Here is a 14,226-nt window from a genome sequence, read left to right as displayed (position 1 = left end):
AATTAAGAAAAGTGTGCATTCAAAAGAAAAAAAGAAAGGTTTGTGTTAGAGCCATATATTTTCTCCATATCTATTAAATCTGTGTGCTGAGCAACATTCAAGAGGCTGGAATTTATGAAGAATGTGGCATCAGGATCAAAGGAAAGCGTATCAACAACCTGCATTTTGTGAACAAAGCCACGATAAACATGGGTGTGCATATATCTACTTGGATGTCAGTAATGGTCTCTTTGGGGTATATTCCCAGTAGTGGAATTGCTGGATCAAATTGTATCTCTATTTGCAACTTTTTGAGAATGCGCATACCACCTTCCACAGTGGTTGCAGCATTTTACACTCCCACCAACAGTGAGTAAGGGTTCCAATTTCTCCACAGCCTCGCGAGCATTTGTTGCTTGCTGTCCTTTTAGATTTTGCTATTCTCACTGGGGTGAGATGACACCTCATAGTCGTTTTGATTTGCATCTCTCTTAGAGCTAGGGATTTTGAACATTTCTTCATGTGCTTGTTAGCCATCTTAATGTCTTCTTCGGTGAAGTGTCTGCTCATATCCTGTGCCCTTTTTTCTGTTGGATTATTTACCTTGTCTTGTTATGTTGAACAACCTGCATTTTGAAGATGACACAACCTTTTTTGCTGAAAGCGAGGAGGACTTGAAATGCTTACTACATAAGAACAAAGACTACAGTGTACACAGTTAGTTTTTGTTTTAATTTAGCCATAAAAATTAGGAGGATTTTTTTAAAAAACAACAACAACAACAACAACGCAGCTTTAGGAATTGCTAAGATATAACAGCAGGAGAAATAGAAGCATTTCCCTCCCATGCAATTTACAATTACTGAGTCCCGACTAGAGGGTCAGCTATGAGTTGATGCTGACTGGACAAAAAGATATAAGGAACCTAATGATGCCAGTTTGAGGAATAAGGTGCACCAGATTCAGGCCATGATCTTTTAAATCACTTACTATGCATCTAAGAACTAGACAGTGAATAAAGATGACAGGAAAAGAATTGATACCTTTGAGCTGTAGTGTTGGAAAAAAGTACTGAGTATCCCATAGACTGAAAGCAAACAGATGTGTCTTGGAGAAAGTGCAGCCAGAGTGCTCCTTGGAGGCAAAGATGATGAGGCTTTGTCTCATGTACTTTGGGCTTGTTGCTGGAGAGGTTCTTCCTTGGAATGGTGGAGGGTTGGCAAAAGAAGGGATGGCCCATCAACCAGATGGATAGACACAGTGACTGCTGCAGTGGGCTCTAGTGTGTCAGGAAGTGGGAGGATGGCACAGGACAGGACAGGGTTCAGATCTGTTGCTCATGGGGTTGCTATGGGTCATACTCAACTCTACGGTACCTACAACAGCGATAGACATCATACTTGGGAAGGTGAAGAGTCAGAGAAAGAGAGGAAGATCCTTAATGAGATGGATTTCCAAAGTGACTGTTAAAATGGGCTCTGGTATATCAGAGATATCAGTGTATCAAATTTATCAGTCATTGTTCAGAGAGTTGCTATGAGTCACAGTCGACATGACGGCACATAACAGCAACAGTAGGAGTGTGGTGTGTAACATGTCTGGATTCTAACCCAGGGATCAGTGGTCAGACCCCACCAGCCAACCACTCCTCAGGAGAAAGATGAGACCGTCCATTCCCTTAAGACGTAGAGCCTCAGACACCTATGTGATGGAGGTTGGCTGTGATTTGGAAGGGATTGGATGACCTTGGCTTTGGTTTTGAGTATTTGTAAGATGCCATTTACCTATCTTCCTCTGTGGCCTAGTGGTAAGAACTTGTGCTGCAGTCCCAAAGGCATGTGGTTCAGATCTTCCAGCTGCTCCATGGGAGGATTATGGGTAATCTCCTCCCATGCAATTTACTGTCTCTGAAGTCCCACTGGGGGGCCAGCCTTGAGGCAATTCCAACTCAACAACGATAACATTCCCTCCATTTACCAAAAAGAAGGGGTTTTTTTCAGCTCAACCCAATGCAGAGTTAGGATGTTCATTTAAACACATTCAAACTTTTGAAAACCTTCCCAAGTTGAGTAATACAGCTTGAATAGAATGTTTCTTTTTCTTTTCTGAGACAAACATCCATCATTTAATAAAGTTTTTTTATATAAGTTTATTGTGGACTACAGCTAGTCTTATATTTCTGTTTCAGTTCCACTTGTCTTCATGTTAACTCAACTAGAGTTAACAATAAGACACTTGGTAAATAATCTTAATGATTCTGTAGTCATGCCACGAACTTCTTCCCACTCGCAATGTTAAAGGAGTATGAGAGGATGGACTCAGAGGGAAGGCAGCCAGCTTCTGGCCTGACATCTGGTAGATGCTGAATTCACGGCCTGAAGCTGAATTATTTAGGGTACCTGAACGGGCTAGAAGAGAAGGAACCTTGCTTCTAGCTATTGTGATCATTGGGGTTTTTTGTCCACAGCTTCTGCTTTTTATTTCTGGGCCAGGTTTTATGCTGACTCATTTGCCCAGATGTTTCCTGCTTCATTTTACAAGTAATTGATACCTCTGTGAAATTAACTATCACTGCCAGGAATGAAAACCTAGGCACCTTTCTGAAGATCCAAATCCCGGATCAATGCCAACAAGTCAGTGCTGGCTCCTACAGACCGTCCGTCTGGTTTCTGAGGCTGTGGATAAAAACTTGAGTAAATGGCCCATCTTTCTCCTGTGGAGATGCTGGTGGATTTGAACTGACAGAGACACAGCCTTTTGGCTGGCTGCACAACACCCTCCAGGCCAAGCCACCAGAGCTCCACTTCCTGAAGGCCAGCTTCACTCAGTTCAATCTGTTTCCTTTCCCCAGTACAGTCACATTTTTTCCGAGCCTTCTTATCTGAGCAAAACGGCTCTCTGACTTATCACTTGTTTATTTAGAGGAATTCCTGTATTCTACCTCTGAGCTACATCTATTTGTATGGTGTTTCTTCTTCAACACACCAAAGAAGTAGCTACACAACTGTGTCCCTTGTGGGGAAAAAAATTGGCTTTGGGAGAGGGCGAGTGTTATAATGGAATTAGCTTTTTGGATAGACTACTGTTCCCTCGAATTGCTGAGCATTTCGTTTCACGCCTCTCAGACATTTAATGCCAATTACTAGGGGACAAGGAGGTCTGTGGGTGGTACAGTTTGTATTTGGTTTCTAACCCAAAGGCTTATGGTTCGAACCTACCCAAGCAGCACCGTGGAAGAAAGGTAGTCAGCTTCTATACAAATTCCAATGACAGGAGCTCTGGTGGCCTAGTGGCAGGAAGCTGCACTGCAGTCCCAGAGGTATGCGGTTCAAATCCACTGGATGCTCTGCTGGAGAAGGAGGGGCAATCTCCTGTACCAGTCAAATCCAATTTGATAGTACACACCCACACACTCTTTAAAAACATTAATAAAGACAATTTTTAAAAATTCCAGTGAAACTACCCTATGGAGCAGTTCAACATAGATCCCCATGGATCAGAATCAATTCAGTCACAGCAAACCACAGTGGGCAAGTACCTGCAAGAGCCTGTGGCTGTGGTTTCTGACCTTTGGATTAGCTACTGTGATTGGAGACAGAGTGCATGCATATACTTTGGAAGATGGCTGAGAGTCATCTCCAGCCCTGCTTAGGGTAATTCACCTGTGCTTGCTTCTTTCCAGGGGTGGGGGGCTTCACAAGATCACATATCCACACAGCATGTGTCCTTTTTAGGATGTGCTTGAGCACTGAGAGGTCCAATCCTATCATGAGCATGGTCCTAAGAAAGCTGTTGAAGATGGTTATCTATTTCAGCACTTCCTTGCAGTGACCTCCAGTGAGGACAAGCTTATGACTCTCAGGAGTCAGAACGTGTCAGAGCCCCAGGGCTCACCAAAATGGGAGCTGGGCCATCCCAGGGGCCACAAATGCTCTGGGATCTTGAGGCAAGGGGCAGAGGCAGGAGCTCTGACTTGTGTGCTCTGCCTTTAATGCGCCAACCACGCCCCACAAGTCAGCTCTGCTCCCTTCGCCCCACCCACTGATAACTGGCTCTTTCTCTGACAGATTCTTTTCCTATTCCTCACAGTTTCTGGTGACTCATCACAGTAACTCTTCTTTATTGTCCGTCACCTGCCTCTCATAAAATGTCTAATAATTATAAGTTTTGCTGCTCGCACCTCAACCTCAGTTCTCAGTTCTAGGATCAAATGGCGCCTGGGACATCATTTGTGCACCAGGGCTATGGTCTCATGTTGGCTCCTCCCTGGAGTACCACCTGCCTCTGGTCAAGCACTCTGGCTGTTTGGAGGGTAAAGTTCAGAGGTGATAGGTACACAAATGCCTTCACTTACACCATCCAGTTTAGTGACGGTCATTAGGTGTCTACCCATGTCCATCCCCATCCCAAAAGGTAGGAGATCAGAACACTTATTGCATTGGGAAAATCTGCTGTCAGGGATCATTTCAAAGTCCCAAAGAGCAATGATGTCAGTTTAAAGACTAAGGTGCACCTAATTCTAGCCATAATCTTTTCAACCACTTGCTATGCATCTGGGAGCTGGATAATTATAAGGATGACAGAAGAAAAAGCAATGCCTTTGAGATGCGATGCTGGAGAAGAGTAAAGAATAGCCCAAGAACTGCCAAAAGAGCAAACATAAGTCTTATAGATAGTGCAATCAAAGTGTTCCTTAAGGCAAGGATGTTGCGGCTTCGTCTCACATACTTTGGGTGTCTTATTAGGAGAAACAATTCCTAGGACATCATGGTTTGTTTGGTTGTTTTTTTGGTTTTTGTTTAGGACATCATGTTTTTACAAATTCCCCTCAGTGAGGTGAATTGATGCAACAGTGGGTGTTGTGGGGGTGATAAGTACGTCACAGGATAGGACAGCATTCAGATCTGTTGTTCTTAAGGTTGCAATGAGTTGCACTCAGTTTGAGGACGCTTAACAACAACAATCACATCTCACTCTTCAGGACTCTTCTAGAATTGCCTTAATAGCTATGCTGTGAAATGATTCCTTCATGGAATGAATGTGTTCTTGAGACTACTTTTAATCTTTATATTATGAGATGTGCTAAGGGTGTTGTTGCCCAGTGCCTGGCTCCATGATCCTTTCTGAGGACCTACAGGAAGAACATTGCTCTCTCACCTTATTGATCTCTTGTGGCTGGTTAGTAGGGACTCGCACTGTCAACCCAAGGGCAGGTGGTTCTAATCTACCAGCAGCTCTGAGGAAGCACTGTCATTTACAGACTCTGAAAATTCAATAGAGGGTGAGCTATAAATCTGGTCCACTCGACAGAAATGACTTCTAGAATCATCTTATTAAAGGAATTGCTCCTGTCCTGAACAATGAGTTTCGTTTGTGTCATGTTTCCCTCTGCAGCATGTTAAGTGGCTTTATTGTAGGGATCCATTTCCTACACAACATGTCCCCAGAAACTCTTAGGAACTTTGTTAATGTCAATAGTTGTAGAGGGGCTTCAGTCCTTTTGATCATAGGGTCGCTATGAGTCGTGCTCGACTTGAAGGCAATGAACAACATTTCCTTGACTGCTTTCTCTCTGTAGCTACTCTGTACATAGTTTGTAACTACATAAAATATGTAGAAATTTTGACATAATTATATTTTTAAAAAGAAATGATCAAAAATAGTTATTCCTCCTGCAAGTATTAAGCACCTACTGTTGCCATTTGCCTTGACTAAAATTTGTTTGTAATAAGTGCAAATCTCATAGGTTTAAAAATGAAAGCAAGGTCCCCGGATGGTGAAAGGTTTGCCCTGGGCTGGTAACCAGGAGGCTGGTGGTTTGAACCCACCATGGGAGAAAAGGGCTGGAAACCTGCTTCCCTGAGAAGAGTTCTGGGGAGAAGTCCCACTCTGGAACGTGTGGAGTGGCCATGATTCGGGACTGATTTGATGGTGCAAGATGACAGGAGCAAAGGGTGAAGGAACAAACACTGAGGGCTGATCACTTATAGGCTGGACCAAGAGTGAAAACTTCTTACGAGTTCTCACCTTCTGACTGGGGAACGTGGTGGAGATAAGCCTTGTGCACCAGTGGGACACGAGCAAAATACTTTTAAGAAAAAAAGCCATTACAACCAATGTTCCTCTCAGTGGGAATCTTGGGAATGAGAGCCAGACAAGAATGCCCTTTTCACCACTCCTACTCAGCATTGTTCTGGAAGTTCTAGCCAGAGTGATAAAGCAAGAAAGGGAAGGAAAAGGCATCCAAATTGATATGGAAGGAGTAAAACTGTCCAGGGGACCCTTAGTACCACTGTGGAATAATTGGAACCGAACTCCTGCAAAGCGAAGCTTCTTTAAGGCCAAGGAGGTCTCCAGGGAATGCCAGACCTGCAGGGGCTGAAGGAAACACGAATGACTCCTACCTCCAGCAGAGAGAGAGTGGACTTTCTGCTAGAGCTGGCATCCCGAACTTGGCCTTTCAGTCTCCTATTGCAGAGCCTCTGTTCCAGCAGCACTAGGTAAGCAAGCCAGAGGGCCCTGTGCAGCCCTGTTCAGTAGAGATATAACCATAGCCATTGTGTAATTTAGACTTGTCTACTTGCTATGAATCAGAGAGCGGGACAATGACTAAGGATTATAGAAGAAGAATTGAGGCCTTTAAGTTGTGGTGCTGGAGTATAGTATCAAACATACCATGGGCCTCCGGGAGAACAAACAGGTCTGTCTTGGAGAGGGTGAAACTGAAAGTTTCTTCCTGGAGGCAAGGATTTTGACGTTCCGTCTCACATACTTGGGGCACATGGTCTGGAGGGACCGGTCCTTCAGAAGGACATCATGCTCTGAAGGGTAGAAGAACAGTGCAGGAGAGGAAGACCCTGGATGAAATGAATCGATTCAGTAACTAGGGTAATAGGGGGAGGTGTTTCGGAGTCAGTGAGATGGCTCAGGATAGGACAAAGCCCAAAGCGATTGTACGTAGAGTCACTGTGAGTCGCGGATAACTCGGTGACACTTAACAACAATAGCTGGATTGAAAAAGCAAAGCAAAAGAGATTAAATTAACTTTAATGGCACATATAATTTATCTCAATATGCCCAAAATATATAATTTCATATATATAATATCGCTGTTGTTGTGTACCATCGAGTTGGAAGTGGCCCTTAGCTGAGCTCCTAGTTTTCAGAAGCAGTAAATCACTCAGGAGGAGAATCGCATCTTTCTCCAAGAGAACTGCAGGTATATTCGAAGCATGTGCATTTTGGTTGGCAGCACAACTCCTTACCACTAACCCACCATTTCATATCATCAGTATAAAAATGATTATTTAATTATCAATGAGAAATAAACTATCATTGTTTGCAGATGATATGGTTCTATCCATAGAAAATCCCAGAAATTGTATGAGACCTACTGAAGCTAATAGATGGATTCACAGTGACAAAGGGCAAATTCTACACACAGGCATCCTCACTACAAACAAAAGGAACCTGAAAAAGAAATCAGGAAAACGTACAATCTACAAGTCACGAAAACAATGAAACACTTAAGCACTAAATACTTAACTACTTAACACGCCTGACTAAAGATGTAGATTAGGGAGCTCTAGTGGCCTAGTGGTAAGAAACTGCGCTGCAATCTCAAAGGCACACTGTTCAGATCCACCAGCTGCTCTTTGGGAGAAAGATGGGTATACTCCTCCCATGCAATTTACTGCCTCTGAAGATCCACTGGAGGGTCAGCTATGGGTTGGTTCTGACTCGACAGCCTGCATAAACAACAAGGATATAAATAATTTGTTGTTATTGTTGTTAAGTGCCGTCGAGTCACTTGCAACTCATAGAGACCCTATGTACAACAGCCCTAAACTCTGCTCTGTCCTGTGCCAATCACACCGTCTCCAATACACCCATCCCGATTACCCCAGTCACTGAATCAATCCACCTCCTAGAGGGTCTTCCCCTCCTGCGCTGTCCCTCCACCCTACCAAGCATGATGTCTCTCTCCAAGGACCAGTCCTTCCTTACAACATGTTCAAAGTATGTCAGACGAAGCCTCAGAATCCTTGCCTCCAAGGAGCCACCCGGTTTAACCCTTTCCAGGATGCATCTGTTTGTTTTCCTGGCAGTCCATGGTACTTTCAATACTCTTATCTAGCACCAAAGCTCAAAGGCATCAATTCGCCTTCTATCCTCCTTAGTCATTGTCCAAATCTCTGATGCATAACAAGTGATAGCAAAGACCATGGCCTGTGTCAGAGGCACCTTAGTCTCCAGAGAGACCCCATTGCTCTTCAGTACTTTGGAGAGGTCCCTAACAGCAGACTTTCCCCTAGCAATACGTCTTTTAATTTCCTGGCTACTGGTGCCAAGAGTGTTGACTGTGGAGCCAAACTAAAGCTGTGAAATGGTAAGAAAGAAGGCATTGTGCCTCTGCTCTTTATCCTCCAGTGAGGGCTTCGTTTTCCACAGTTTGTACATCAGTTAGTTATCTAGTGCTTCTATAACAGAGGTGGCTTTAACAAACCATTGGACGCAAGTGGTGGATGATTGCTTTAATGAACAAACATTTATCCTCACAGATTAGGAGCTTAAATTCCAAATTAAAAGTGCCATCTCTAAGGAAAGCTTTCCATTTCCTGATTCTAGGCATTTGCTGGAGCAGGAAACTGGGTCCAAAGAAAACTGTTCCTCTCATAGCCCTTCTTTCTTGGGGGTGCTGAGGTTCCCTCTCTCTGATTGGTATTTTTCTCCTTTTATCTCTTGTGAGATAAGGGGTAATACAAACCACACCCCAGGGAAGAGATTGTCAGTCATTATGCACATGTGTTTGGAGGGGATGAGCTAGTCCGTGATAATGCATGATAATACCTCACAAAGCAAAAAGAAATAACAAGCATCATGAACATGATCAGAGTATATGTTCTTGGAGTTTGTATTTTAAACTTTAAGAAGTAGAGTTAACTCCCTTTTATTATTATGAGGAAAGCACAGATAGCAGAAACTTGGCCAATTCAACAAAGCAGCCTATTCCTTTAAAAAAAAAACACACAACAAACTATGGAGAAGAGTACTGAATATACCATGGACTGCTAGGAGGACAAGCAAGTTCATCCTGAAGAGGGTAAAGCCAGGCTCCTCCTTGGAGGCAAGGATTCTGAAGCTTCGTCTGACATACTTTGGACATGCTGCTGCAAGGTGGGATCAGTCCTTGGAGAGGGACATCATGCTTGGGAGGGTAGAGGGACAGAGCAGGAGAGGAAGACCCTCAATGAGATGGATTGTTCAGTCACTGAGGTAATGAGAATAGGTGTGTCAGAGATAATAAGATTGGCATGGGATAGAGCAGGGTTTAGGGCTATTGTACATAGGGTCGCTATGAGTCGCAGGTGACTCAACAGCACATAACAACAACAACTCAGTTTCTAAATGCAGATTGTAAACAATGCAAGGTCATTGTAAAATCAGGCATATTCCTGTGTTGCCTTTCCAAAATCATCATGGTTTATTGTAACTTAGTGAAATTTCTCTGTCCTGGTCCTGCAGAAATTATTCTCTTTGTTTGACACTTGGATTCAGGGAAATCCATTGTTGTTATCTACTTGTGATTTGTTTTGGAAAAGAACACATAAAATACAAGAGTCTCCCTTGCTATCACCATGCACCCAGCCTCTGTCACTTATCCAGCCACCCTGTGGAGCAAGTGCAGATAAAAAAGGATCATCATTCCACCAAGCAGGTCTGTGTGAGGAAGGCAGGCCTGCTGACGGGGAGAGAGAGTCTTCAGAGCATGTGCCTGGGAGCCAAATGAACTTCTTAAAAGGAACCTGTTTAGAATCATCTCTTCACTGTGCATTCAGCACCAATGAAGGTGATGACTATTTCTATTAGTGGTCACACCTTGTAAAGATTATATTCTATTGAGATTTCTCTTTTCATAGTGGAGCATGTGCTTACGTTCTGTGATACTCAAAGCAAGGTTTAGAATACAGGTGGAACACAAGGGTTGTCATCGTCCCAAGCTGCAGCAAAATTCCTGTGTTGTTGTTGGCTCCCACTCACAATGGCTCTGTATACAAAGCACTGCTCCATCCTGTGCCATCTCACCACCTCTGCCATGCTGGAGCCCACTGCTGCAGTCACTGTCAGTCCACTTCATGCAGGGTCTTCCTCTCCTTCACTGACTTCTCACTTCTCTAGACACCATGTCTTTTACCCATGGACTCACCGCTCCTGACGACATGTCCAACGTATAGGAGAAAGAGACTCACTCTGGCTACACTTCTTCCAAGAAAATTTTCTTTGTTCTCTTGGCACTTAGTTCACAATATAGGCAATACTCTTCACCCACAGCACAGTTCCTTAACTTCCTGTTTTTTTTATTCAACCTTCCGATGCACTGTATTTCTAGATCATAACGAAAACAAAATTGTTTTTACCCTTATCAAGTGGATCAAGAACAAAGAAGAAGTGAGATACTGCTAGCTAAAATGAACCCACAACAAACTATCAGAGTGCTAACATCATTAACTCCAGTGTTTCTCACTCAGGTCGTGTCTGCAAACTCACGGAGCAGGCCGCTTCTCCTCTAGAGCCGAGCAGGACCGGGCTCAGTCAGGCTCACAAAGTTGTGTCTTTTATTGTCTGACCAATTACCTGGACTGGCCTTTTAGAGATTAGACTGTTTACACATCTTGAATAAGCATGCCATACAATTTGAACAATTTCTTACAAGTAAGCCAGTGTCTTCTTTCTTTCTTTTTTTTGTTGTGTGTCTGTGTTTCTAAAAGGATGACATGGGAAAACTAGGCAAGCTGCTGATGCACGACCCTTTCAATGTCTGGACGGTTCACAAGGATCGTTATAAAATGAAGGATTTCATGCGCTTTAAGCCCAGCCAGAGACAGATCTATCTGTTTGAAAGGGGGATCGTGTTCTGTAAGATAAGAGTGGACCCCACTGACCAGGGGCTGTCACCTCATTACAGCTTTAAGAAGTCGATGAAGGTAACGGGTGTGTCGATGCCCCTGTGTGGTTTGAACCATTGACACGCCTGGCTGTTGGCCACTTAGCACTGCTTTAGCAGAGATGCCACAAGTGGGTGGTTTTCACAAGCAAACATGTTCTCTTACAGTGTAGGAGACTTAGAAGTCGCCCCCGCTCTCTGTCAGCTCACAATCTGGAGGAAGGGCCCTTGCTCCCTGAAGCGTCTGTGGGCCTGGTGTTCCTTGACAGCTCCGTACAACTTGACCTTCACTTCCTAGCACAGGAACCTGAATCCAAAGACACCCACCCCACTCCTGGTGATTCTGAGGCCTCCCCTTTAGAATGCCTACCCTTCCCTCCTGTGTCTTGTGAGCTAAAAGGTGTTATAGGTCATACCCAAGGGACACTCCCCTTGCAGGAGCTCAGGGCTGCAATGGAATTAAGGGGTGTGGTATTCCACCCTTAATCCTTTTACAACTGTTTATCAGATCCTGCCTGATGATTACATAGCTTCCACATTATATCATTATTTATGTGTAGTTGGGGAAAGCGACACAATTCCATCCCTGACAGCCGCTTACTAGACAGTCAAGCTCACCTGCAGGCACCTTGGAAGAAAGGCCTGGTGCCCTTCCTGGGACGAGCAGCCCCTGTGGAGCAGGGTTCTACTCTGACACACATGGGGTCTCCATGAGTCAGAAAAGGCTCAATAGTAACTGGCTATTGCACCAGTGGGGGATGTGCGTGTGTGGTGGTGGTGTCACCACAATCCTAAGAAGAGAGAGAAGGAGAAAAGGAAACTGAAGCTTAGAGCCCAGAAACCCCTTGCCTCCAAGTCTGACTCATAGAAGAAGCACAGAGGGTTTTCAAGGCTGCAGATACTTATAAGAGGAGACTGTCCATCTTCTTTCTCAAAATGACTAGTGGGCTCAATCTGTCAACCTCGTGGTTAGCAGTTCCACAGACAGCTTATAAAGGTACCATATGGCAGAGCCAGAATGAAGGCTATTCGTCAACACCACACTGGGTTAAGGCTAGGACAGAGGTGTCTTCACGCCCAGGAGAAACAAACAGCCCTACAGCAGCTCCTCTGGACGGATTAATTGGAGAAAAGGCTCCCTCTCCAAAGCGTGATTAGTGTTGGGCTGGATTTCAACTTGTACTCACCCTTCTCAAATGGGCATCTTGGTGTGTAACCATCGGCGGATAGCCTGACCCTGTTCATCTGGAGCTCACATCCACAGCAAGCTCTGTCTCTTGCTCAGACAGGAAATGTATTGTGGCTATATCACACACACACACACACACACACACACACACACACACACACACACACACTCTCTCTCTCTCTCTCTTCTTTACTGTGTATTTGTGCTCTTGTCTTTAGTATTGTTCATTTCTTTATAGTAGCCTTTTCTATTATGTTCTTAATGGAGACCCTTTTCAGGTGACTTCCTGATAAGCCACGGCTAACCCCAAGGCCTGTGGTCAGTGTGCAGCAGCAGGAAGGAGAAAGCTAGGCAGTCCCCTCCCCTGAGATGTACAGACTCTGAGAACCCCCTGGAGGGCCAGCTGTGAGTCAGTTGTGACATGGTGGTAAACAACAACATGGTGTGAGGATTTGTGAAATATAGTAAAGCCTGCATAAGTCTGAAATCTATCAGAGAAGGAAAACGAAGAAACTTTCCACCAATAGAGAGTGACACATGAGTTGGAAGACCGACTCCCCCCATGGTGGAAAATGTGGGAGACTCAGAAAAAGAAAGCAGTTACACCACGTTCTTGCCTTCATGCATTCCAGCATATTTAGGTGTTAAAGAAGGCATGATGCCTGCACCAAAACCTGAAGGTTTTAACTTTACAAGTGGAAAGATGCAGTCTGTATTACCCTCGAAAGGGACAAGAAAAATGAAGCTGTTCCTGATTGTGCTTCGTAGGGCCGTTAGCAAGAGTTCCTGGGTGACACAAACAGTTAAGCGGTCAACCTTCAGGTTGGTGGTTCAAGTACATCCAGAGGCATCTCAGAACAAAATCCTGGCAATCTGCTTCTATAAGATCCCAGTCACTGAAAACCCTTCATCTAAAATGAAGTTCTACTTTGAAACACCAGCCGTCTCCTTGGATGGGAACTGACATGACTGTCATCGGCTTGGGTGTCTGTGCCTTGAGGGACTCTTGTTGTTGCTGTTGTTTCATATCATCAGGTCAGAACGAACCCATAGCTGACCTGCCAGCAGGTTTTTCAGGGGCAGTTATCACATGGGAGGAGATTGCCCATCCTTTTCCTGCAGAGCAGTTGGTGGCCTTGAACCACATGCCTTCAGGAGAGCAGCACATCTTCTTGCCACTAGGCTAGCAGAGCTCCTGAGGAACCATTAGAAAAGGAAACAGAACACTTGGAAGGAAGATGAACAAAGACAGTTGTCAAAGGTGGAAAGAATCAGTGGCTGACAGAGATAGTGTTTACATTAGAAAGTCATAATAAATTCAAACTTAAGACTGTGGAGTTGCGTCCAACCTCGAGGAACCCTCGGTCAGGTTTCTGAGGCTGTCGAGTGGAACAAGAGATTGCCCATCTTCTCCCCTGGAATCAGTATACTTGAATCACTAGAGAGGCCATGCTTCTGGGCTATCTGTGCAACTCATTACAGACTATGCCACCGGAGCACCATTTACATCAGAAAACAATGAAGTAAAAGATCTCTCTTCTCTTTTTACAATAGTTGATGGCACTTTCAATTCACCAAGTTGGAAGAGGGAACAACAAAAAATTTGAAATTGCCAGTCAAGATGGACTTGAGAAACATATCCTACAGGTAAAACTGCCTCCCCTAGAAGCAGCCTCTACCTGTTCCTTATCACATTCCCACATTCTGTCTGGTTACTCTACAGGTGACCCAGAGAATGAGCCATCTGATCGTAATAATGCTTTCTATCTGTAATTGCAGGCAGCTTCTAAAGAAGTCAGAGATTCCTGGTTTTCAGAAATAAGTAAATTACTGATGGGACAACAACAAAATATTAAAGGTAGGCTGTCCTCTTGGCCTTAATCTGCAAGTACACCGTCTTCAACTTTGGGATAAGTAGGCATATTAGAAATATTGTTAAAGGAAACACTTTGACAGGAAAACAAACTGTGACCACACTTTCATAGTCCCTGGAAGCTCTTGTGTTTGCTTTCTGCTGTGCGGTGGTGTCTGCTTTGCTTTGAGGCATGTGTACATGGTGGGGTGTGTGTTTTACTTGTGTAACTCATATATATATATACATACATATACTCAT

General features: G+C 44.2%; 1 protein-coding gene across 1 annotated transcript in view; it reads left to right on the top strand.

Moving 5' to 3' along the window:
• The window catches only part of LOC102870629 (probable guanine nucleotide exchange factor MCF2L2-like), a 137,366-nt gene that overhangs the window by 64,920 nt on the left and 58,220 nt on the right, over positions 1 to 14,226 (top strand). Inside the window, exons 3-5 of the mRNA XM_006884156.1 lie at positions 10,749 to 10,964; positions 13,668 to 13,760; positions 13,893 to 13,971. Of these exons, the coding sequence (XP_006884218.1) occupies positions 10,749 to 10,964; positions 13,668 to 13,760; positions 13,893 to 13,971 (388 nt within the window). The remainder of the gene's footprint in view (positions 1 to 10,748; positions 10,965 to 13,667; positions 13,761 to 13,892; positions 13,972 to 14,226) is intronic.

The sequence above is a fragment of the Elephantulus edwardii genome, unplaced genomic scaffold (assembly GCF_000299155.1).
Source record: "Elephantulus edwardii isolate Elephantulus edwardi_28Jun2011 unplaced genomic scaffold, EleEdw1.0 scaffold00031, whole genome shotgun sequence".
In the NCBI taxonomy this organism is placed as follows: domain Eukaryota; kingdom Metazoa; phylum Chordata; class Mammalia; order Macroscelidea; family Macroscelididae; genus Elephantulus; species Elephantulus edwardii.
The sequence above is the reverse complement of the archived record's forward strand: the minus strand, read 5'-3'. Positions and strand labels throughout refer to the sequence as shown.